The sequence below is a fragment of the Aotus nancymaae genome, unplaced genomic scaffold (assembly GCF_030222135.1).
Source record: "Aotus nancymaae isolate 86718 unplaced genomic scaffold, 86718_ANA_hifiasm-v0.15.2.pri h1tg000025l, whole genome shotgun sequence".
NCBI classification, from domain to species: Eukaryota; Metazoa; Chordata; class Mammalia; order Primates; family Aotidae; genus Aotus; species Aotus nancymaae.
Window position 1 is genome coordinate 8,495,652 of NW_026988438.1, and position 26,887 is coordinate 8,522,538.

Consider the following 26,887-nt stretch of genomic DNA (forward strand, 5'->3'; position numbering starts at 1 on the left):
GTCCTCTGACTGTTCTCCTTCAATATGATGTTGGCTATCCTGGGTTTTCTACCTTTCCATATAAACTTTAGAATCTGTTTATCAAAATCCACAAAATAACTTGCTGAGAGTTTGATTGGGATTGCACTGCATCTATAGTTTAAGTTGAAAAGAACTGACATCTTGACAATGTTGATTTATCCTATCCATGAACATGGAATAGCTTTCTATTTATTTAGTTCTTGATTTCTTTTATTAGAATTTTGTAGTTTCTCTTATACAGATTTTGTGTATATTTTGTTAGATTCATACCTAAGAATTTCATGTGTTTTTTGGTGCCAAATCAAATGGTATTATGTTTTAAATTTCAGACTTGAATAGACATTTCTCCAAAGAAGAGATAAACATCATCAACAGGTATATGAAAAGGTGCTAAACATTACTAATTATTAGGGAGATGCAAATACAAACCACTATGAGATACCATCTCATACTCATTAGGATGGCTAATTATCAAAAAGTCAAAAGATAACAAATGTTGGTGAGCGTGTGGAGAAAAGGGTAACTTATGTACACTGTTAGTAGGAATGTAAGTTGGTATTACCATTATACCATTATAAAAAAACACTATAAAGGTTTCTAAAGAAATTAAAAATAGAGCAACCATATGACCCAGAATCCCTCTTCTGGGAATATACTCAAAGGAAATGAAATCACCACCTCATAAAGATACTTGCACTCTCATGTTCACTGCAGCATTATTCATAATAGCCAAGATACAAAAACATTATCCATTAACAGATGGATCCAAAAACATTTTAACATAACAGATCCAAAAACATTTATCCATTAACAGATGAATAAAGAAATTATGGTATAATAAATGGGGTATTATTTATCCCTAAAAAAGAATGAGATCTTGCCATCTGCCACAACACAGATGAACCTGGAGGACACAAGGCTAAGTGAAACAAGCCAGCCACAGAAAGAAAAATATTGAACAATCTCACTTTTATGTGGAATCTTAAAAAAAAAAAAATCTCAATTATATAGAGATAGAGAATACAACGGCAGTTATTAGTGGGGAGAAAATGCGGAAGTAGAGGTCAGAGGATGTAAAGCAGCAGATAGATAAGATTAAAAAGTCTAGGGATAAAATGTACAACATGAGGGCTACAGGTATACAATTGTACTGCATTTGGAATTCATGCAAAATGAATAGATTTAAATCTTAGCTATTCTTGTCACAACCCTCCCCCTCAAAAATTGGTAATTATGCAAGATGATGGATATGCTATCTTGCACTTCAGTAACCTTTTGCCATCTGTACATATCCCATAACACCATGTTGTATACCTTAAATAAACACACAAAAATTTTTTTAAAAGAACCCAAGAAACCCAACAAGAAAAAATTCCAATAGTCCACTGCTGTAACATAAGACGGCAATTGACTTTTCAATATTAACAAACAGTGCTGGACCATATGGTCCTCCAAATGTTAAAAAGAGAGAGACTGAGAGGGCAAGAGAGAGAGAAAGAATACCTAGGCACAGACCTAACACCTTTCACGAAAATTAACTCAAAATGAATCACAGACATAAATGTAAAATGCAAAACTATAAAACTCCTAGAAGATAACATAGGAGAAAATCTAGGTGACTACAGGTTTGATGATACAATACCAAAAGCATAATTCACTAAGAGAAAAAAATTAAGCTGGACTTCATTAAAATAAAAAACTTCTACTCTGCAAAAAATAGTGGTAATATTTTGCAAATTGGAGAAAATATTTGCAAAACACATATCTGATAAAGGACTAGCATTCAAAATATACAAATAACTCTTTAAAATTAAACAATTTTATAACCCAATTTAAAAAACAGGCAAAAGATTTGAATAGATAACCTCACGAAACATACACATATGGCAAATATGCATATGAAAAGATGCTCTACACTACATGTCTTTACAAAATTGCAAATGAAAATGACAAGATATCATTTCCCACATGTTCGAATGGCTAAAATCTAAAACACTGACAGCACCAACGCTGGCAAAGATACGGAACAACAACTCTCATTGTTGTGAGATGAAATACAAAATGGTGCCGCCATTTTGGAAGACAGTTTGGCAACTTCTTACTAAACTAAACATAGTCTTTTAACATATAATCCCGTAATAGAACTCCTTGGTATTTCCCAACTAAGTCGACTAGTGTCCACTTAAAAACTTGCACCTGAATGTTTATAGTAGCTTTATGCGTAGTTGCCAAAACTTGGAAACAAGACTTGTGTACAAAACAAACAAATTTTACACATACTCTGTCTCATCTTTAATAGGAGCATATCCATACAACAGAATATTACTTGTTGATTAAAAAAAGAAAAAGGGCTCTCAAGCCATGAAAAGACATAAACAAACCCTAAATGCGTATTTTAAGGAAATAAACCAAACTGAACAGGCTGTATACTATATGACTCTAACTATATGACATTCTATAAAAGGCAAAACTATGGAGACAGCAAAAAGATCTGAAGTTGCCAGTGGTTTGACAGTAGAGAGGGAGTGGTGAATAGGCAGAGGACAAGAGATCTTTACGGCAGTGAACTATTCTGTATGACACTGTAATGGTGGACATGTCATTATACAACTGTCAAAATCCACAGAATGTGTGACGCAAAAAGTAAGTTCTACTGTCAACTATGAACTTTAGTTAATAATAATGTATCAATACTAGCTCATCAATTTTTAACAAATGTATCATACCAATGCAAGATGGTAACAGAGGAAACTAGAGGAAGGAGTTAGGGATGAGGGGACATATGGGAAATCTGTAGTTTTAACTCCATTTTTCTATAAACCTAAAACTGCTCAAAAACAAACAAAATAATCAAAAATACCCCCAAAAGGCTATTTTTAAAAAAGCAAAGAGAAAAAAATGAAGACATATTAGCAGCTACTACTGCGACAATTACTATGTTTCAAACTATTATTCAGCTTCCTCCATATATTGTATGTCTGTTCTGTCTCTCTCCAAGGATTTCCATGAATCCTGAAATGAATCCCAGAAAGGCCTGGGAAGTATGGTAGCATATGGTGGTAGCATTACACTTACCTGGCTTCTTAAAGTTAGGTTTGACTATGTCATCTGAGGATTGTGGTCTTGAGTGGTATGTATCAAATTCCAGATTCGACTTTTAAAGTCAGTGCCATTTGTGGCATTTTCTGCTACTATGCTGTGTACCACATATGTTGACATAAAACTTCCATCAGCTTGGGTCCCCAAGTGACTATAATGAGCAGAGTTGCTCTGTCAACCTGTACTGATATGTAACATGAATGAGAAATCAATTTGTGTTAATCGACTAAAAATGTGGGATTCTTTTTGTTTGCTGCATAATCTAGCACATCCTAATTAACATTTCTATCAAACCCTACTAGCCTTTATAATTCTATTGAAATGTCCTATTATTTGCCAATCTCTTTTTGCTTGGTGCTGAAAGCAATCCTCCTAATCTCAAAATTCCCAGAATACCTTATCTATACTTCCTAATGGCATTTAACACTTTACATTTGGTATCATAATTGAATGCACACACGCTTTATCTATCCCACTAGAATCTAAGTTTTTTAAGGGCAAGATTTATCTCTTATTTTACTACATCCGAAGCACCTAGTGGATGGAGTATGTCTGAATACTATACAGATTTTTATCCAATAAAAATGAGACTCCTATTGCTAATATATTGGTAGGTCCATCAAGAGAAAGAAAATATCTTGATAAATAAAAGGTTTGCTGTCTCTTAAATTTTATGTAAAGAAAAAAAGGCAAAAAATAAGCATTTTCATTCAGATTAATTTTATACTCTTAGGCAAACACAGTGTCCTTTATTCAGAAGGAGGTAACATTTTCCTTTTAATTTAAAACTATCTCTATTTCAAAGAAAGCTGCTATAATTAACAGGTACTAATAAATGTTAACAGAAATGCTGAGTGAACTAGGTAAGAAAATAATTTGTTCTAAGAAAGAATATTATTTTAAACTTGCTGAACAGGTATTTTCTTAAGTCTCTTACTCTGTCTTTTTTGCATATTTGGGTTATGGCTGCCAGAAATTTACATTCCAAACATCATTTGATGTTTCAATAAATAGCCTTGGGCCTCTAAGGCAAAAACTAGAACCTGTACCACCTCTACTATCATTTAGTAAAATAAAGGTTTAAAAAATAATTTCAATAACAACTAATAGAAAATAGGCTAGCAGTGGAGAACTACCAGGAACAATCTTAAATCTCTCTTAGAAAAAATGTACAAAATCCAGGTACCTTGTCTTTAAGAAAGTATGACAGCAATACCCTCTGTTATAAGAGCGTTGGTAATCTAACTGGTAAAAGTAACCCAGATATAACAAGATCAATAGCAGGACAAAAAATCTCTACCAAATGTCAAATAGCAAAAAAGTATAAAAGAAATTTAATCTAGGCCTAAGGATTGTAGGGAAACTAGAAAACTAGAATTTAAACTGGACATTTAATTAAAGAAAAAAACCTGACGATATATAAGGCTTTCTGCAAAACAGTACTGAGAGAGGAGGGAGAGAGAAAGAGAGAAGGGAGAATGGGAGAGACGGAAGAACGGGAGGGAGGCAGTACGGGGAGAGGAGAGAGACTGATTTATATCTAAAATACTAGAATGAGACTAGATTACATACAGCCTTGAATGTCAGGGATAAAACCCTGACATCTATCCTATAGTATAGACAATGGAAAGCTTCTTCCTTTCTTTCTTGGATCTTCTGACCTGGAAATCTGAAAAGTGATCTTTCCAGAAGAGTGACAGGATAACGTGTGTAGAATGACTTACGATAACAGAAACAGGTACTGAAGAGAAAGGAGATGTTTGGAATGAAGAACAGAGGAGGCAGTGGCACTTTCATTTACTGAGACAGGAAATAGATTGAAGTAGGGAAAGTAACAAAGACATTTTTAAGGTTGAGAGGAGAAAGATAAAATTATCACCCTCCTCAGTGAACGTGACAGAAGGTCTTCTTGAAAAAGTAAGTGTGCTGGGAATAAAACTGAAGACTTGATATATGTGTCAAAGATTTGAAATAATTGCTATAAGAAATCTGATAAGGAGCTCAAAAAAGATAGCAACGAGGTCTGGTTTAAATTAGAAGGCATGAATTTGTAGTGAACTCAAGTCCATAAATTTCTGTTATTTCTGGCCAAAAAAGAAACAGTTGAGATAAACGAACACAGTGGATCTAGAGAAGTTGGGCAGTTATAATGGAGGACTCTAGTGGTTTTACAAAGTAAACATTAAAATGCCAAGTTATAACTTTAAGAAGGTGGAGAGTAAACGGTGGCCTAAAAGTCTTGAGAAGAGTTCAGGATCTGGTAGAAAGTGTTGAAAGAAGTAGTAATTATGAAAAAAAATCATGATTTGAGTCATGGTGATAGGATATTTGATTCAGGACACACGGGTGAGTGAAATTTTCTCTCAATCTCTCATAAGTGGTCTAAGATATTCATTTTAAAGACACGAACTGATAAAATACTTCAGAAAATACTTTCTTCAAAGTCTCACATGAAATTTGGTATGGTGACTCATTAAAGGAGAAGTTCGAAGAATGAGGAAAGGTGAAACTGAAGAGTAAGGATTTCTTTAGAAGACGTATGTTAAAGGAAGTCACTCTCAGAAGAGGAATTTTCTAAAAATTACTCAGAGTTTGTCCCCTGGGAGTTTGGAGGACAAAGACTAGGTGACGATACATGCCTGTCTGTCTGTAGTTGCAAAGCAAAGATGCATGGCTGCAGTGGGAATGACCGTTCTTTCTGAGCTTGCCATGGCAAGGGGTTGTGTGTTTCCCCTAGGACAAAATGTGGGCCTGTTAAAGAGCAACATTCTAGAAAAGAATCTAGCCAAAGAGAACGTCATTGGTGGGATAGGAATGATGCCAATCAAAGAAATAAAAGGAAGCTAAGTTCTGAAAAGGACGTCATGTGTAACCCACAGAAGGAATCCCTCATATCAAGGAACCTACACATAGAAAAGCTCTAGCAATGAGACGTTAAAAACCAAAAACAACAACAAACAAAACAATAAACAAACAAACAAAAAAACACCTGAGGGAGGGACAAGAATCACAATCAAGAATGCCCACTTCCAAAGTACAGGTTTCCGGTTTCCCACTTTAAAGGAGGTCTGAGCTGGTGAGAGGAGAAGCTCTCAGATGGATGAGAAGAGCCATAAGATCTGTCTGAGAGTCACTGAGGTAAAAAGGCAGCTCCAACAGAACATGTTTAAAGGCACTGGGATGGAAAGAATCGAGCTGATTTCTGTTTGTACCTTGTGGTGGAAGCAAGAGCAAAAGTTACTTAAATTGGAAAATGGAAGATTAGGTCTTTTAAAAATAGCTCACTGGAGAATCCTTAAGGCATTTAATATGAAGAATAAATAAAATCACTTTTTGTCTCTTTTTATACTGTTTAATTTGAAGAGTTTTTGTTTAATGATGTCAAACTCAGACTGTAGCACTTTTTTATTTTCATATTGCTATTAGGAGGTTAAAAAAATACAGTTAACTATATTTTACCCTGTTAGGGATATCGCTATCTTAGGGAAGCTTTTTATTGATAAAGGAACATAAACATACATGACAAATACACTGTCATGTTTCCAAATACTGCTTGGATATGTGAAGAAGAAAAGGAGTAGACAGGAAGAGAAAAGTTAGGGATTTTGAAACAGCAAAATATCGAAGAAAGAAACTTTATTTTACTGCAAAAATTAGATTCATATGTAGTAAATTTGATAATACTCGAAAATAAATTAAAGATTAAGATTGTACTTAATACAGTCTTTATGCTGTAATTAAAGCCTCAACATTGTCACGAGGAAAGGTTAAGAAATATCTATCCTTTACAGCACTTAGCCTGCTTATAAAATACTAAATAATGTATTCTACAAATATGTACTTCATTCACACTCTGAAAACTGCTTTAAGTGGTAAAAATTAATAATTAAGCAAATGGTTAGACACTAGGATAAATTTTAAGCTGAGTCATTAAGTAATGATTTGTTGTTGGTTGTTGAAATTGCTTCATTAAAATAAAGAAATAATGCTGAAATACCTTATACTCATTACTGCATTAATCTACCAACACATCTGTGCTTTGGAAAAATGATTTACAAATACCTAATCATCTAAATTTTGAAATTTGATCTTAGAAACAGAATATAAAAACTACTAGTGGTCTTTAAAAAACTTAGAGAATGGTCTAGCCCTCAAGAACACAAAAGTGAACATACTGCTGACAAAAGTGTTTTGATATAGCTTGAACTTTTGAAAGTGATTCTTAAAAATATTAACCTCCATAAGCATACTTTAAAGAGTTTTCAAACCAGTGAAGCACATAATCATTTGCAGCCATTATTGAAGGTACATTTAACAAAAAACCAACTTAACTTCAATGAAGTAAGTATTAACACTACAACATAAACCTTTAAGAAACCTTCAGAGAAAACATTAAAATATGTTGTATCTTAGGTGACCAGAGATTAGATTTAACATAAGAATATAGTCCAGTGGAAAAAAAGAGAACAATGTATTAAACCTACAACAACTTGCAGAAGAAGTCTGAAATCACAAAAAGAGATGGCAGAGCTAGGTCACAGGTGGAAATATAGTAGAATAAAAACAGTTACATAAAGACCTTTATCTGTTAATGAGGCAAGAACCATTTCTAAACTTTTTATAGGTGAGGTAATAATTTTGTACTCCTTGTTTCACAACCAAAAGAATTTTAAAAAAAGTATTGACAGCAAAAAAATTAACACAAATGAGTGTAAACTGAACTGTATTTATACTTCACTTACAAGCAAGTATTCTTTTTGAAAAAGAGAAACTTTTACTGCAAAGAATGCTGATACTAGGATAAAAACATACAAAAACTGCCAGTGTGTACACAAAGTACAATAGCTGACACTACACAAATGAGAATATTCTCTTTGCAAGGGGATTGAGCATGGCTGGCTGTAGTTACTTTTCACAGTACAGGTTTTCAAACTTCACAACTCACAACAAACATTAAAAAGTAAGATTTGACTCAGCTAAATACAGTAGTTAGTGTCTAACAACAACAAAAAAAATCACGTTTAGATCCCTTTCCCATACCTTCCTCCAAGTTCAATAGATTAGTTTCTGCTGGGTCTACAGAAATCATTCATATTGTCAAATGGTACCTCCCTTAACACAGATCTTATTTCATTGAATTTCATGAAGAAAGGGCCCTGAAGAGTTACATCAACTTCCACATTCATCTTCGCACACCGTACCATAGCACCATCTTTGTCAACTTACTTGTTTTGTAGTATCTTTGTGTTTTATTCCCCTATTCATTAGAAAGACAAAAGCAGATACCACTTAATAATATTTTTCCCTTTCCCATTACAAGTCATGTTTATTTATAATAGAAAAATTATCTGAGTTTCCACATCATGAAAATCTTAAATGACTTTAGGACAAAATCTAATTTGAGAATCTCTTGCAATGAGTAATAGAAAATACCTATTTTAATATATAAAATCTAGTTTCTATAACACAGGCTCTAGAGTCAGGGAGGTCGGTTACATCACTTTTTAGCTGTGTAATCCTTAACTTCTCCGAACCTCATTTCTTTCTTTCATCTGTGGAAAGGAGACAAAAAAACAATAACCACCTTAAAGGCTGTGGCGAGGATTAAATAGGATTATACATTTTAAGTGCTTAGATAATGCCAGGCACATAGTGATGCTCAATAAATGTTAACCTCTATTATTAGTAGTAGTATGATACTTCCTTATTTTAAAAATGTTTGTATTGTTCTAGTCATTATATTGAAAGTATATTTATATAAAACAATTGTACAGCACTTAAAAATAGATTATTTAAGAGTATTTAACAACACGGTAAACTGCCATATATAGAATTATATTTTTTAAAAGGCCATTATATAACCAGAAGTATGATATAACTAATTTTTTAAAGCAGCTTGTAGTAGGACATTCTAAAAAACATGAGCAGAAAGGTAGTATCATTATGTGCTAAATTGCAGATAATTTAAAATATTTTTCTTCTTTATGTTTGAATTTTTTTCCCAATATTCAACAATGACCATGTATTACCTTTACAATAGTTTTAAAATCCCAAAGTGTATTTTTTTCCTGATATCAACATTTTTCAGAAAAGTGGAATTAGAAAAAAGAAAAGAAAAAAGGAGAAAAACAGTGAGAGGCATGTATTTTTTAAAAAGCAATATTTTATATAAAGGATATCAATTTTGTTTTATGAAACAAAATTCCTATTTTGGATTACTACTTTCTAGCTTTAAAGTTAATCAAAACTCAAGAGTCCAAAACTTTAATTATAGCACATTTAATTACATCTTCAGAGTAATATTTAATTTGAAGAGTGAATTAATACAGATTCTCCTACTTAAGTAAATATAAACTACGTAGTAAAAGGGGACTATTAGAGGAAACAGCCAATTACACCTTATGTGTAAACTTATTGCTAATTGTCTTATTAGACAAAAGGATATTTTAAAAGGCAAAAAGTCTCTCTTGAGGAACATTAACTTGGAGAAAGTAGATGGATCACTTAAATCCTAAATCCCAAGACCTCCTGTTGCAAAATGGGTGTGATATTGAGCTTTGGGTATAGATGCTATCAACTGCAGTGAGAAAAAAAAGACTGTTAAACCAACCTAGGGAAGCCTATCAAAAAAAACCAAAGAAATGGTCGGCTAAGAAAAAGAGAAAGCAGGAGAGACGTAGCTCACTGAAGGCAAGAAAGAAGTATTTTCAAAAGGAGGAAATTGCCAACAAGGAGAATGAAACATAACACAGAATAATAGAGGAAGATTCTTGATGCAGACAAACTGAATTTACAGCTCAGAGAAGTTCCTGGACATGCAGCTGGGCAATTTCAGAACTTGGAAAGAGAAAGGGAATATGTTTTATTGGTGACCAAGGAATATGTTTTACTGGTGACTACTGAAGCTACTACTAATTTAAGATACAGCAGGACTGGACTAATCTGGAACTATGGGGCAGTGAGAGGACAACGTGGACCATACTCTTATAATTTGCCTTATTTGTTAATGGCATTTTGCCAGTGAAAAATGTGTTAACAACAGCATATCTGATATTCCCAGAAAAAGAGAACTCAATTTTTAAAGTAATGTGATGGGAAACAAGTAACAAAACACATGCTATGATTAAGGAAGTATATCATTAATGGTTCCCTCTACTGGGAATCAGGGCAGCAGGTGGTAGAAAGGGAAAGAATTGTAGGGCATAAAGATAAGGTTCTGAAGAATTTACACATAGGAATCACTAACCTTTGCCTGACAATGACACACACACACACACACACACTCAAACATATATAAAGTACAATCAGTAGTCTCCCCTTAACTGTAGTTTCGCTTTCCCAGGTCTCAGTTACCCATGGTAAACTGTGATCTGAAAATATTAAATATAAAATTCCAGAACTACCATGGAATACTATGCAGCCATAAAAAAGAGTTTATGCCCTTTACAGGGGAGGATGAAGCTGGAAACCATCATTCTCAGCAAACCAACACAGGAACAGAAAACCAAACACCACATGTTAATGAGAACACATGGACACAGAAAGGGGAACACCACACACCGAGGCCTGCCAGGAGGTGGGGCAAGGGGAGGGAAAGCATTAGGACAAATACCTAATGCATGCAGGGCTTAAAACCCCTGATGGGTTGACAGGTGCAACAAACCACTATGGCACATAAATACCTACAGAACAAACCTGCACGTTCTGCACATGTATCTCAGAACTTATAGTAAAAAATATACATATATTTATATTCCAGAAATAAACAATTTGTAAATTTTAAATTGCATACCATTCTGAACAGCATGATGAAATCTCACGCTGTCCCACTACATTCCTCTTGGGACATGAATCATCTCTTTGCCCAGAATATGTCCACAATGTATATGCTACCTGCTCTTTAGTCACTTAGGCATCTCAGTGACCAGATTAACCATCACAGTATTGCAGGGCTTGTGTTTAAGTAACCCTTATTTTACTTAATAACAACCCTGAAGTGCAAGAGCGGTGATGCTAACAATTTTGATATGCCAAAGAGAAACCATGTTTCCTTTCACTGAAAAGACATGTCTAGGAAAAAATAAATGGTTTAAGCCATCTTCTAGGGGTCCTAAAACATGTCCCCTGCAATTAAGGAGGGGGCTACTGTACTGAGAGTCTACTTTTCTTAAATAAAAGAATTAGTAGCATCTGAGCATTAATACAAATGTCCTTAATTAAGCAAGGTTTTCTTTTGGCATAAATGCTATAAGGCATATTGATGGCACATAATCACGTTCTGAAATTCTAAATGTGTTTACACAATATGCTCTAAAAGTTAAAAACCTTAACTTCCAGGCTCCACAAGGAATGTGAAAGTGCTAGCACAGATTTTCCAACATTTCCATCCTTGAAAGAATCCACATGTATATATAACAAAAATGATGTGTCGCTGATATTTACCTGTGAAAAAGTCATTCACTAGGCTTGGAAACTTTTGTTATTAGAAACTGCATATACCTTGACAGAGTGGACTTATAAATTGTCTTACAACTGTCTTCAGTGGTTTGTTATGTTTATATTTTATTTACTTTGTATTTTCATTTCAGTTTCAAGTTTACAGTTTTAATGACCTTGACAAAGAAAAAATATGGCTTGTTATAGTCTAAGAAAAATTTCTTGGATATTTCTTCACTTGTTACTAAAACATGTCTTTAGTTAAAAACAAGTCTCCACATGAGTTAGGTCTTTTCCTATTATTCATACAAGGTAGAGCCAGTGGCTTAAATATGGCTTAAACAAAACAAACCTTTTGTTTCTACATATCACATGCTCTACTTATAAAATAAATATATTAGTGCATGATCTTCTGCATGATTCACACAGGACCATAATTCTATGTTTAAAGTGAAATATGAATTTCCATCGATATTAAAAGTACTATTTGCTAATTACCTAGAATACATTTAAAAAATATGATAGGATAGCATATAATTGAAAAAATTTAGAGAACCATGAATGCCACAGTTTAAAAATACATTAATTATAAAGATAGCTTTCATTGCCTCTTAACTCTACCAAGAAATTGTAACAAATGGCCTTTTTTCTGTATGAAAATGTTAGACATGACCTTCTGCTGTTTTATGTGAAACTCTGAGACAGGAAAGATTTGATAAGACAGAAACATTTGATGTGTGTGAAGGCAGAAAATGAAACAGAAAATTACTCTTCACTTTTAAAAAACATTTCTTAGCATTTGAAAATCAGAATATCATCACTAATTTTGAACTTTTCTCTGTATGCTTAAAACGCTCATCACTTACTAAGCACCTCTCCACCTCCCAGTAGTGCCATTCAGCCTTCTACAAATGAGCAAGCTAAAGTTAGTGAAACAACGTGCTGAAGTCTATGAGTAATGGTAATAGTTAAGACTTGAACCCAGTTTGCTTCTTTTCAAAACTCACAAAAGCACTTTCATCTTCAGATTATAAGAACTCCTTCAATTTAATGGTAATTTTTTTTTGGAAAAATAACTATTATCACTTAAAGACAAAAACTGCTTATAGATACACAATCTAATTTCAGAAATGTCAAAAAATGAGTATATTAAAATGCAAGTAACATGGCATAATGCACTTGATGTTTCTAACCTCTAATCTACAACTTCTTCTTATGCCTAGTAAAGATTCCATCAGAAAATCAAAACTAGAATGCTTAACTATATTTGATTTCAAAGAACTCAATTCCATTAACTATCAGAGTTCATTCTTTGAATTTTCTTGGCTTAGATTTGAAGGTTGTCTTGAAGAAGTCTCTTACTCAACAGCAAAAGAGCACTTCCTAAACCACAATATGTAGGTTAGAAAGAACATTTTTTAACAGATAAGTAATTTTACAAAATTAGAACTAATTTAAATGTTTAATAAATTACAGGAACCAAATTACTCTCACTATATCTACATCTACAATGCATGCAATCTCACTTTGTTTTTTTGAAGCCAATATTTAAGCCTTTTCTATTATTTAGGTGATACTTTCCCAGTTGTGAGAACAGACTAGTTTAATTCCACTAGTACTAACTTTCCACAATGAATATGTCTCTCACACTCACACTATAAATAAAAACTAGAATAAAAACTTGCATAATTAAAATATTCCACACCACTTCTGAATTTCATAACAGTATGATCTATGATCTATTGGTTGATTATACAACCCAATTTAGTATTTCAAATACTGAGTTAATAAGGCAGAAACAGTTTCATTAACTTTTTTAAAGCTTTAATAAAATATCCTTTATCTTAACTCTTGGCTTTTTAGTGGCTGAAATAACAAAATAACAAAAAATAAAAACTCAAGGAAATTTTAAACTAAAGAACAACATGAGGTTTGTGACTTCTGAAAGACATTTCTATGTATGGCATCCTACCGTACTTTGATTATCTCAGTTATCATTTAGTTTCTCATCACACATGGTATTCCACAGTATGGTATGTAAATGCACCAGGCTACATGCCACTTAGCAAATGGCTTAGTTTTTTTAGAGATTGGCTTAGTTTTTCAATTTTGTAAATTATTAGTATAGAAAAAGATGATCTATTTTTAGAAGTTCTAATCATCTGCCTTTCTCTGTGAATTTGATATTTAAATATATCAAAATATGTGTATCATAAACACTGACAAACTGTTAATAAATCATATTTTCAAAAAGACTCAAGAAATAATTTACTGAAGTATATATGCTTAATGTGTATTATATGGTTCCTATGAAAACTACCCTAGGTTATAGAACTAAACAGATCAGTACTGATTCCAATTCTATTAATATTATTAAGAATGACTAGTAAACAACCTATGTTTTACTAAAAATGATTACCTGATATAAGCATTGTCTACAAATAGGTTTCAAAATAGGTTTCAGAAAACAAGTCTAGGACAATCAAATATTAATAAAACCACCTACTTGACCAGGCAATCATGATGAATAATTTCAATTCAGGACATAAATGTTCAGTATAAATAATAACACACTCTACTTTTTTTTTTTTTTTTTTAGCCAAGTACCAACTATAATTAGTGGGATTGTTAAGCAAGTCATTATTAATAGTCCCAAAGTACAGCACTCAATTAGAAACTAAGGGATTAAAAGACATTTATACAAACAATTTTGTTTGCCAGGGAACATGCTAGAAGTAACTGGAAACAGTCTGAATTTAGTTGAGGACCTTGTTCTACAGTAGAGGATTAACTAGAAATCTGTGGGCTTTATCCTACCCTCCAACAAAGAGGAAATCTAAAGTTTAATACAAAACTAAACCATCTTTGAGGACAATAACACACCACAGTTTTAATTCTCATACTTTTAGTAAGTCTTCAAAACACTACAGATTTGTTCTATTTAATTCTAATATGGTACATGATACAAACAACTTTTTTTCCAGACTTTTTACATACCTGAGTGATACACATTTTACCTAAAAATTACTTCTCTGTCAGCCATGTAAAATCCAGAAACTTAAAATTCAATCTAATGTCAGAAGAATCCCAGAGGTCAAATGAATAGTTAAAATATTAAAAAGTCCCCTTTTTTATGGATATGCTTCAAATTTTAAAGATCTTTAAAGGATAATTCATTTTAATTTTATATTTTTCATAAATCTTCTCAATGCATAAAATTCAGACATTCAATTTCCAATATTACCAAGTTCAATTAAATGTACTTGTTTAATGTATTGTGGCAAGACACTCCTGAAGAGACTGTTCTGTTCTTAAAGAGCCACAATTCTTAACGACTATTTTACTTGAAAATATGTATTTAAATATGTTGTTTTGACATAGTTATTGAATTTATTTCCTCAATGCAGAAAATATTTAAAAAAAACAAAATTTAAAAATACTGTATGTCCTCTACTTAAAGATTTTTTAATACAAATGATTATTGAGAAATATGACTTGCCTTAGCTCATCTGTCACACATTTGTAGTTCTAGAAAATCTCCCATAGGACTTGGATAAAATTCCTGTGCATATGAATCCATGAATTATTACTACTCAAAAAATGTAGCATACTAGAAAGATCAAATAAGAGTGAACCAAATAGAAGTCTCCAAGCTAAGACAGCTCATCTTATAGTAGTCAGATAATGACCTGTCATGTATACTCCATGGCTTCTCACAAAACAGAGCTTAAACAAAGATGAAAAGCTAGAATAGTAACTGACATCGTCACTGTAAAGTACATGATGGATATTTAAATCTTCAGTGACATTTCTGAATACATATGACTTGGAGGAAGCACTTTTAAAAGAAATATTTATACATGTTCATTTAACAAGGTTAAGACAAGTTATCTTCATTTTAAGTGTTTCAGCAGACACAAGTTGTTGAGATCTTTATCAAGAATATAATGGAAAAGACTGAAGCATGAACTATGTCCTATTTGTTTAACTACAATACTAAGTCTACTTTATATCTTATATGGCAATATACAACATAATATTAAAATGGCAATTTGCTGACATTTGACTTGGGTTATACACATTGTGTACTTGTTTTAAAATTCCAAAAGTTAATTTTTGGGTTCAAAACTCTGTAAAAACTGAAGTTTCTAAAAACTAGATATAACAGTAGTTCTTATTCCTAACTGCTCATAAAATCACCTGTGGAACTTGTAAAAAACACAAATGTCTGTCCTTATCCCTTCTCTCTCCTCTTCCTGAACAATTCAGTTTAAAAGTTACCAGATGATAAGCAAAGCAGGTATCCATGTGGGTAAGAGTGGAGGGTGGTAAGAGATTGGTTTCATATCAGGAGAGTAATGATATAAGAGTATATATATTAAGGAAAATGGGAGCCAGTTTTCTGTTGGAGATTTACAAGGGAGTTATTTACAAAGATAAAAAGGAAGAAATTAGTTTTCAATGTCTATAAAAACAAAAATATAGATGTAAGTGTGGCTGTGGTATGAATATGTATGCCTACTTAGATCCAGTCCTTGGCTTTGTCTACTGAGAGAACCAGGAAGAACAATATCTCAGTAGCAATGATCACACCAGATCTTGGTTTCTGCCCGGAAGACCTTCAGCAAGAAAGTTCTTGAAGATTAGTAGAATCATGTCAAAACGATATAGAAGACAGCTTGAAGTGGCTTTCATTAGCCAAATTTGGAGCAATTTGAAAAAGAAATAAATGATAACATTCAATATAACCTCACTGAATAAAACAGGAAATTAAGGTTTGATAAGGAATAGGATATTTTAACATAGTCTCAAGGTTTTTCCCCACAAATCACTAATTAGTTAGAAAACTGGCAGACAACTCCTAAGATATAATATCATTATCTACAATTCAAATAAAAATTTTGTGTAGAATACACACAGCATCACATCTGTGGTACTCTTATCAAAGATTTATAATGAATCTAAACCACAAGAAAATACTTGAAATGCACAGTGAAGTACATTCTACAAAATAATTGCTCTGTAATTTTCAAAGGCACAAGCTAATGAAAGTTAAGGAAAGACTAAGGAACTGCCCAGATTAAAGACAAAAGAAACATGAAAACTAAATGTAACCTGTGATTCTATACTGTATCCTTTTGCCATAAATGACCTTACCTTACTGAAATTAATGGCCAAACCTGAATGAAATCTGAGGATTAGACAGTAATAATATATCAATGTTAGTTTTCTAATCTGGTTGATTTTTAAAAATAAATGAAAAAACACTGAGAGATTTAAAGCAGAGATATGACAACTACATTTTCAGAAAGTTATTTTTGATGATGCATCTCAATAGTAAAAACATTTTAAATATGCACTTCAACATAAATATATATGTGTGAAGTTTTTGGTACCTGTTCTAAAGTACCAGCATATTTAAATTATGAAATAGACTCAGACATGAAAATTAAAATAGATGTTATATAGAATTAATTTAATGAGTCATTTTGTATATTTACTGTGGTGCAAACACTTCATTTAGAGGCCTCTAGTTAGCAGAATGCATAAAAAGGGCTAAGTCTAGCACATCTATTTAGATAGCTTCTAAAACAGGAAGAACCATAACAGAATGAGAAAGAGTTAGGCACTATCAAGAGAGTAGTGCCTAACTCTTCCTCATTCTATTATGAGTGGAGAAAAGGGGCAAAGAGCAGGATGGAGAAATATTTAAGGAAGAAAACTTTTATAGGACTCAGGAAGTGGTTTGCTATGTGAGATAAGGATGGGAAGGCTTGAGGATGATTTCAGTTATGTAACTTGGGTAAATGGATGGAAGTAGAAATGAAAGAAAAATAAGAGAAAAGTGGGATTAAGAAAGAAGAAAACACATTTCTTTTCCAGGCATGTAGAATTTATTAACAATAAGATTTTCACAACACAGTAAAGAGAAAAAAAAGCCCTAATGCATGGTGACAGGTAGCAATGAACTAGCTCCACTGAATGTAAGCATAGTGTACTGTATGGATGGCTGCTGTCTTAGTCAATGGCTTTGAAGCACAGCCTATGGGAGAAGATGTGTTTTGTGTATGAGTGTGTGTGTCTCCGTGTATTTGTATGTGTATATATTTGTGCCTCCATGTATGTACATACACGTAGATATGTTTGTGTCCATGTAATTGGCCATATTTTTATGAAACTCAAAATGACTATCTAGGTTTATGAAGAGTTGATGAGACAGAGAAAGTCTTATCATGCCATACTTCATGGGTTTGGGTACAATAAAAAGACATTCTTCTACTTTTAGGCAAATTGTTGTTAAATCAATATTATTAAAACTAAATAGGTGCATTTCAGCTTTCATGTGCTAAAACAAAAATATGATGAATTTAGATATGATGAGTCTTATTAGACTCTTATGAAATTTCTATAAAAATAATAGGCAGGGATAAAGACAGAAATTTTTGCCCTCATACAACCCCGTATCAAAAACCAGTTACTTGAAAGACAAAGTAATAAATAAATAGCGGCTGACAGTATAAATAGAAATATTTTAGAGTTTTCCCTGGTCCACAGAATTTAGACAAAATGTTAAAGTGCAATTCATTTTTCAAGCAAATATTCAACTATACACCCTTGCTTTGTATTATCTAAACTTCTAGGCAAAACAAATAATTTCCATATACGAGTCAAAATTTCAAATAAAAGTGAAGACTTGCCAGACTTAACAACATGATTACCGCAGAGAAAGAAGTTGAAATTTTACCATATAAATTTATTTGCAACTGATTACTTTCTTATGGCAATAAGTATTTCTCTTTTAGCTTTTCATTTTATTAAAATATATGAATATGGCAAACATACCCAGTGCTACCTAGCAAATAATATTCTACCAAAGCAAATGTAGGAGAATAAAGGATAAGCAATGCATGTGAACTTTCATTCTAGGTCTCTTTTAAGCCCTAAGATGATACTAATTTTCTTGACTTGGATGTTAATAACACACAGCTTTCTGAATGTAAAAGCTTCTGCAACATTCACTAAATTATAAAGCATGACGTTATCTATCAATGCTTTCTTCTTAGGATCTAATACTAGCAGACATCTTTCAGTAGAAAATGTCAACAGAAATGTATTACCCACTGGTCGTGAATGGAAGTCTTCTAAAGTAAGAAAAACAACTGATGTGGCACAAATACTCAAAGTAATGAATTAAGTCTCTATAAGTTTCAGCTTAAATATTATATTAAGTTTAATTTTCATTGGAAAATAGTAACATATTAATAGTATATAGTTATAATGAAAGCACAAATCCATTTCACTGTTGTTTCATTCCTTACAGTAAACTGCTGTGATATTCCAAAATTAGAAACCATATTTGATGAAATTTTGAAAATGTTAGGTGTTTATGTTGATATTCAACTACAGGTCAAACTGTATACAGCAAATACAATGCAAGTTTTCTAACGATGTGCCTTCCTAATTTATTTCCACTCAGAGTCCAAACACCCATTCTGTAGTAGAGGAGAAAATAAAACTAAAACCTTATCCAATGGCTACTGGCACCTATGGCATGTACAAAATATATGCTATATTTCAAACAAATGTGAAATATGCCCCCTTGCCTTTTCAATGTTCATTAACAACATTACTATATAACTTAACATTTCATATGATACTACATATTTATAGTGTTATTGAACCTTCTCAAAAGAATATATGCAAAAAGGTATATTTTAAAAAGCTGGAAATCCTATTTCAAAAATTGCCTTCCTAACTTGTTTGTTGAGGGTAGGAGAAAATCCCAAACAAAAAAATACACTTAAAAACACTTATTAAAGAGACTCATAAGACAACAATTTAAACTCTATAGTGCTTCATTGTTTTTACATTTAAATGAAATTTCGGGAATACATTTTTTAACTATGCAATAAAATTTTTAAAATTAAATACGTTCTCTCTTAAATCTGGGCCTTAATAAAATGCCTGGAAAATAATTCTTGCTACTATATAGTTTACAATTTTAGGTTAAAATGCTTGATTATTAAATAAAATATACACAAATATTATATTTTAATAATCATTATACAAATATGTATATATATATTTTTGAGACAGAGACTCGGCCTGTTGCCCAGGCTGGAGTGCAATGGCATCATTTTGGCTCACAGCAACCTCTGCCTCCCGGGTTCAAGTGATTCTCCTGCCTCAGCCTCACATGTAGCTAGGCTTATAGGGATGCACCACCATACCCGACTAACTTTTTGTATCTTTAGTACAGATGGCATTTCACCATGGCAAGAAAATCACCATAGCAATATATTCTTAAGGTGTATTGGTTGAAATCTTGGTCCTTCATAATCCGATTATCTTTAAAGTTAAGAAGCTGATTGTGTGACATGGAAAACCTATCAAAAAGAAGGGAAACAATTCCTTTTCTTATAGCCTCCTCCCCTTACCTTGGAAGATGAAGAATCACACTCCTGACATATCCATCCATAGCCTGTTTGTTTAGGAGACTTTTTCAAAGGAGGATCCAAACAGCCAAAATGGTAGCAAAGTCTGCATTCATCACACCTGTAGGGTAAATAGATTTATAGGTAGGTGTATCTAAATAACATATAAACCATCTACTTCAAAGACAAAAAGACAAACTATTGTATATTTCAACTTCAACATTGTTAATTTTATCCTTGGCTCACAAGATCATCAAATTAATGATTACGATAAAGGCAAACTAAACCTGAAATAAATGTTTTAGCAAAAACAAAATACAAAAACAATAAAATCAGCAAATGAAACAAATATTTAGAACACTTTGACAGAACTATTAAGACCATGTATATAATCATATGTATTCAAAACAACTGCAACAATTTCAATTGTGAACTTAAAGAATTAATCATTTGCCCATTAAATAGTTTTAAAATATTTAATAAGATACACATACAATTCAAGGAAATGAATCCAATAATATACATTTTGATTATTTAAAAAATTGTAAAACTCAGAAATTCTACTAGGCTACACTAGGTTGCAATCAATGCTATACAATTTGCACCTGATTTTTCTCTTTCTCCCAGTTAGATTGTAAATGAACTTTCTAATATTTATAGCATGCTAACACAATCTATAGCAAATAAAAATAACCTTTACATGTTAAATCACAGAACATTTAAATACACAAAGAGGTAAGAAACTACCCCAATAATTTAGTTTTATTCTCTCAAATTTACCTGTCACTTTCTTCATACCATTTGGTTTTACAAAGTACTTCCTAGTACATGTAAAAACTTAATAAATGTTTTGATGGTAATTTGCCACCTATGATGTACGAAATCTAAGAAAACTACCATACCTATTCTTCGTTTCAGACAATCTCATCCTGCTGACAATGAAGAAAAATCTGTATTATTTCAGTGCTTTGTAAAAAGAATTTTGCATCAGTTGGAATAACAAGACCAAAATTTAACAACAAATAACAAAGAGTATACACCTTATAAAAGGGATTGCATTCCTCATTTCACAGTACTTTTTAAAAAAAATTAAACAATAACACTTTCTCAACCAATCTGTCAGATTTTCTTTATTATTTATCTTTCACCGATTTAAAACTTTAAATGTCAAGAAATCTACGATTAAGAAACCAAGGGGAAAAATTTATAGAACATATATTACTCAAATAAAGTTGAAAATTACTATTCAATAACCTTTCAGGAAAAAAGAGGCAGAAGCTCTTCTTACATAAACAACACACAAAGAAAAACAATTAACTTAGAGAAACCATCATAATAAAAAGGAATGTAAATCTACATTTTTTTAGTAGAAATTTCGTATTATGCTACAAAAATCCAATCTCCCAAAAACTCATTTGAGGACTGAGAGTTTCAGAAAAGTTAAGCAACTTAGCTAAGTTATTCAGGTATAAAGAAGTTTAAAATGCAATTGAATGCCCTAAGTTTATGTATTTCTTCCGCTACAACTTTCTCCTTATGTATAAAATTAGCTTAAGTACTTTTCCAAACACTTTTTAGACTCAAGACTTTAAAAAAACACTTACTACGACAGTTCTAGCTATAGAAACAGATAAAGTCAAATAGGAACAGTACTTTACTTACTATGACCTTATCACATAACTAAAAATATACTTAAAAGCAATTTAAATATTCAAATATCTGTTGTTCTGGCATTAAGTAAGAATAACAAATAATATAAGTTAACTTCAATGTGACATCAAGGGACTAACTGGCAAGCCCTCATAATTTTATGCTTTTTTTCTCAATACAACATATTTACCTTTCATTAGCCAAAATTTCAATTAAACATATGGATATAGAAATCTTCAAAGTATTCCTGAGTTCATGAGAAGATTGAGACTTGTAAATAACTGAGAGTGTACTCCTTCATACATAAAAACCTGTGTTTTAATCATCTTTGATAAGAAGTTTAAAACTAATCACATTGTTTATTTCATCAAATAAACATTTAATATAATTTATATTTGTCACCTCAGGTCATCAGTAATAACAACATATGCTGCTACATGTCTAACAGTGTGTCAGTCTTTTGTCCTTGGTATGTGGACCAGTAGTCTGCTGATCTATTTGAATTCCTGTATTCAATTTTCATAGATTTTCAGGGTCCTCACTTGCTTGAAAACCATCAGTCACTGCTTCCTGATATTGTTAGTGTGTTTGGTTAAGCATAAATTCCCCAAAAACAATCTGTTATGGATTCAGAAACCAGACCACTAAAACTTACTGAGGCTATGTAAATGGACAGTAGAAATACATGAAAATGAGAATTTCTACTAAGTAAATGGGCTCAATTTTGTTTGTTAACTGTAGTCTTTTTTCCTTAACTTTAGGTTTTTGGGTAGTGTGCCATATAGTTCAGATTGCTAACAATCAAAGTTCTTGATGAAGTATTAACATCTTCCTAGTTCATATCAATTTACTACCTAATTACTGCATATTTTCTTTATAACTTTGTGTCATAATAATTTTCAAATTATGATTTCTAGTGTATAACTTGTGGCAAATATGATGAACGTGAATAATAATTCATTATTTATCACCTTAATGTACATAAATAATTCTTGTTTCTATAGCTATGAAACTCCAGCTGATAAACTAAGAACAAGTTTGCTGCACTGATACAGTTCCAATCTGTTGCTGATTTCAACTACTTGTAAATTCAAATTATCTTTCAGCTCAAGAACTAATGAAAAGAGGAAGAGAAAGCTTTTATATACTAGCTTATCAGAAGACAATAACAAATATATGCTATTTAGAAATGACCTAATCCTTGCTAACTGAGTCCTTCATTAGTGATACCTTTCAGAATTACTTAGTCGACGTGTGCAACTCTCATGTATTTGTGATGCATTCCAAAGGAAAAAGAATTTGCTTATCAGAATTAGGGATAATAGGGAAGTTCTCTGAAGTTCTAGCTCACTCAACAGTAAATAAAAGCTGCAGCTTCAAGACTAAGTAGCAAAAAGCAGTAGTTAGTATGCTTAGGAACTGCCAAAATCCAAAAAAGAGGGAAAAAAAGGGCCAATCTTGGAGTCAACGGTTTTGTTGATAAATATATATATAAATATAAGCTCTTTGTAAAGAGGTCTCAAATTATTTCAATGTGAAAAAATCTGGTTGCTTCTACGTTAGAATATTAAATTGAAACAATCTATAGCTTTATATGCTAATCACAGAAACATCCTGATAAACACAAGTGAACTCTAGCAGAACCTGCAAGAATTAATAAACTACAGACAAATGTAAGAGATATTATTAAGAACCCAAGAAATCAAAGAACAATGCTGATGGCCAAAATTGTAGCTTATTAATTTTATACACACATACCACTTTGTAATCTTTATCAAATTCTGTCACCCAACAAACTCTGGCTATGTTGCAAATTTAGACCATTTAAAAAGCTCATAAGCGTCTATAATCATCTGCTACCGAAAAGCTGCAATGGAGTTAAAGTAGTTATTGACCAAATTTATTTATTTCTCACATAAACTTGGAAACACATGTAGCACATAATATAGGACATAGTTAACTTATCAAAATAAATAGTGAATAAAATGTTTTTAAAAACTTTTGCAAAAGCAATCATTGACCCACAAAAGTATAGTGATATAAGACAATATACTTTATTAAATAACACAAATGTCTATGTAATAAAAACAGACTATTATACCAATAGCACATTATTAAATAGGAAAGCAATGTCTTAAAATATTAAAAGATAATATAAAACTAACCTGTAAAGAAACACTAAGATTTTTTAATAAAATGAAAACTGGATGCTTAAAGAAGTATCATTGAAGCCTCTAGTAAACACTGTACACAATAACACTACAGGGCATAAAGGAATCCCAATTATAAGATAAAAGCAAACCTGATTAATTAGATTCTTACTAAATGCAACTTCCTAGACATCAGATTAATAACGAATATAGATGTAAATAACAAGTAGCTTTATATATGGTCCTTTACACATTAATTAAAATGCAGTGACCAAATAAACATAGTCTATATGTATGTAAATACTTACTTAGTACATGATTAAGAATAGCACCCTAAACAAAGAAGAGGGAAAAATGATTTATCTTTATATGTGCTATGATCCATATAACAAGCAATTAAGTCAGGTGTTTACCTGACTACTGAGAAAATGCAAACAAGTAAAAAGCAGCAGCTGATTTATTTTGTCTTATGCCTAAGAGACAGGCCAAAAGTCAGTGTTCCAAAGGGCTTCTTTAACATCTCTAATTTCTAATGGATAATTGCATTAGAAGAGTAAACTAAAACTACTTTTTAAAATCTAACTGAAAAAATTAAGTGCACCTCCTATGCAAATAATTTATAGCCACTTATAAGCTAAACTTGAGAAAGAAGCAAAATCCATAACATAGACTGGAACAAGGGAATACATTTTTATGATCAAGTTGATTGTGTGATAATCACATTATTTTTTGTGCCAACTGAACATTTTACTTATAAGCCCCTTAAGCTTACGTAAAGCAAAACAATAAATGGACTCTAACAATAAATGGAAAATATAGACTATTATGCCTGTCCACTTAAAAAAAAATCCAGATAATTAGTGTGTTCAATTTTCTAACTTTTTTACTTCTGTGTAAATATTCCACACAAGAACATTCAAGAACGTTCTTGAATATTATTATTACTTAAATAAAAATCTCACTAACATCTCAAACATCTATGCAAATCTATTAACAGGTAGTGATTATTTCATTGAATACTGGCCAATTATTTCAATTAAACATCTTAATAGATGGAGAAAATATAAATTGTGGTCAATGAGTTAAATCACTTTACAAATAATACAAGTTTGCATAAAATTCTGCATTCTACCGATATTGAATAACATTTAGTATCAATAAGTACATTATTCCTTGTAATTTACAACAATTTTAGTGCAAATTACCTACATGAGCAGTTTCTATACAAAATAATTAGAAAATGTTTTTTAATTGTTTCACAAATATAAGGCTAATGTGGAGGACTTGAACCTATTTCATTAATACCACTATAGATTTCTCTATCAGCCAATAATAAATGAATTAGTAAGAAAGACAAAAATATTCTTTACACATAAAAGTACACATAAAAATTAATTCTAAAAAATTGGAAACATATCGGAATCCAAATCTAGATTTAATAGTCACTTCAAGAGTGGGATCAATTCAGTTAGCTATGTCTGCAGCAGCCAGATTACAAGATTAAATGGGAAACAAAAAAATGAAAGATGAGACAAAACAATTCATATAAAAATACACAATAAGGTCAAGTACCTCTCCACAGCATGAGAGAAGGATTAGACATTTCCATACCTGAAACACGTCTGCTTTGTTCTTTAATAAACTGATCTCCATCTGCTCATGCCTTTGGAAATTTTTCAGCAGTACAACCTGCTGTGCTCAAGCTCCAAGTAACTTTGTATTTCCTTGTTCATAATTAACTAATTATGTTCTAATCAATAGCGTAGATCCTGATTTTACAATGTAAATCAGATAAATGAGATAATTGCTGGGGGTCAATCTCATTTTATTTACAAAGCCCAGCATGCGCCTCCAATTTCATTACATCTTATGTACCTGAACAGCAGTGAATCTTATCAGCAGGCCTACAGAAAGCCTCACAGTGAGCACTATGGGAAAGGGGCTTCCATTTTTACAGAGAAATATTTGCAAAGCATGCCTATCTTAGAAATCACAATCCTTAATTTTATGTAAACTTACAAAATGCTGACTCAGACAGGTAGAAAAATGATTCTGCCTTCATATGTCATGAATTTCCAAGTTGAGTCTCTTAAACAAGTTTCAATTGCCATGTTAAAACATTTAAAAAAAATTAACAATGTAAATATTCTGCTCTGCTGGAGAGTCCTTCTGAATTCCTTGAATAGATTTTAGTGAAATATTCATAAAATATTCTCATATTGAGAATCAAGTAAAATAGTGTTGAGTTTTATGAAATAAGTAACTTCATTTAAAAACAGTGGTTTTCATTAAGTAACAGGATGTGAATACAGGGAAATAGGATAGAGTGTAAATATTTTTATTATTTATTGGTCAGCAGTCTATTTTTAACATCATAAATATAAAATCAGATGAACACTCAAGCAACAATGAATGACAATGATCTGTAAAAAATGCATAAATATAATTTCTAAAGTTAAGATGGATAAAGGTTAAGTTTTGTTTCCATGTTCAAACATAATCTTAATTTCAAGTCTTTATAAAAAAAGGATTAGTGAATTGTGAACAAAGGCTATGTTTACTGATTTCTTTCTGTATCTAAAATACTGCTGTTTCCATAGTCAGTGTAAAACAAACGATTTATTTAAATTTATAAAATAAAAAAAATGCATGTGTTGAAGACTGAATTACCAAATTCTAGAAGAAATTAGAAGAATCTAGAGGAAATCTAAAGACTCTTTTAAGGAGATTTAAAAAGCACATTCCTTTGTCAATCAATGTTGAGCACAACAAAATTTTTTTTTTTTTTTAAATACTACCTAAAAATGGTCTTAATGTGGTGTTCCAGGCCAGCAGCATCACCATCACCTGGGAATTTGCTAGAACTGCAAATTTTCTACTAGATCAGAAACTCAGGGGGAATGAGGAGGGAGTAATGTGGGTGGAGGGAGGATGAGGAGAGGAACAGAGTAGTCACCTGTGTTTTAACAAATTTTCCTGTGATTCTGATGCACAAAGTTTGAGAACCACTACTTACTATTATGTCATTCTCCCTGTATTTCAGAGACATTCATTTCCTTCCTGATATGTTAATGTTTCTTCCTTTCCCTACTGTGT

At 31.8% G+C, this 26,887-nt stretch overlaps 1 protein-coding gene across 5 annotated transcripts in view; it reads right to left on the bottom strand.

The window, feature by feature from the left end:
• PHF14 (PHD finger protein 14) overlaps positions 1-26,887 on the bottom strand; it is a 191,642-nt gene that overhangs the window by 32,621 nt on the left and 132,134 nt on the right. For 4 of the 5 annotated variants that reach the window (XM_064380363.1, XM_012450730.2, XM_012450733.3 and 1 more), the window contains exon 17: positions 19,995-20,112. In XM_064380363.1, the coding sequence (XP_064236433.1) occupies positions 19,995-20,112 (118 nt within the window). Of the gene's footprint in view, positions 1-8,624; positions 8,673-19,994; positions 20,113-26,887 lie in introns of those variants that run through there. The other variant, XM_012450732.2, reaches the window with a different exon arrangement.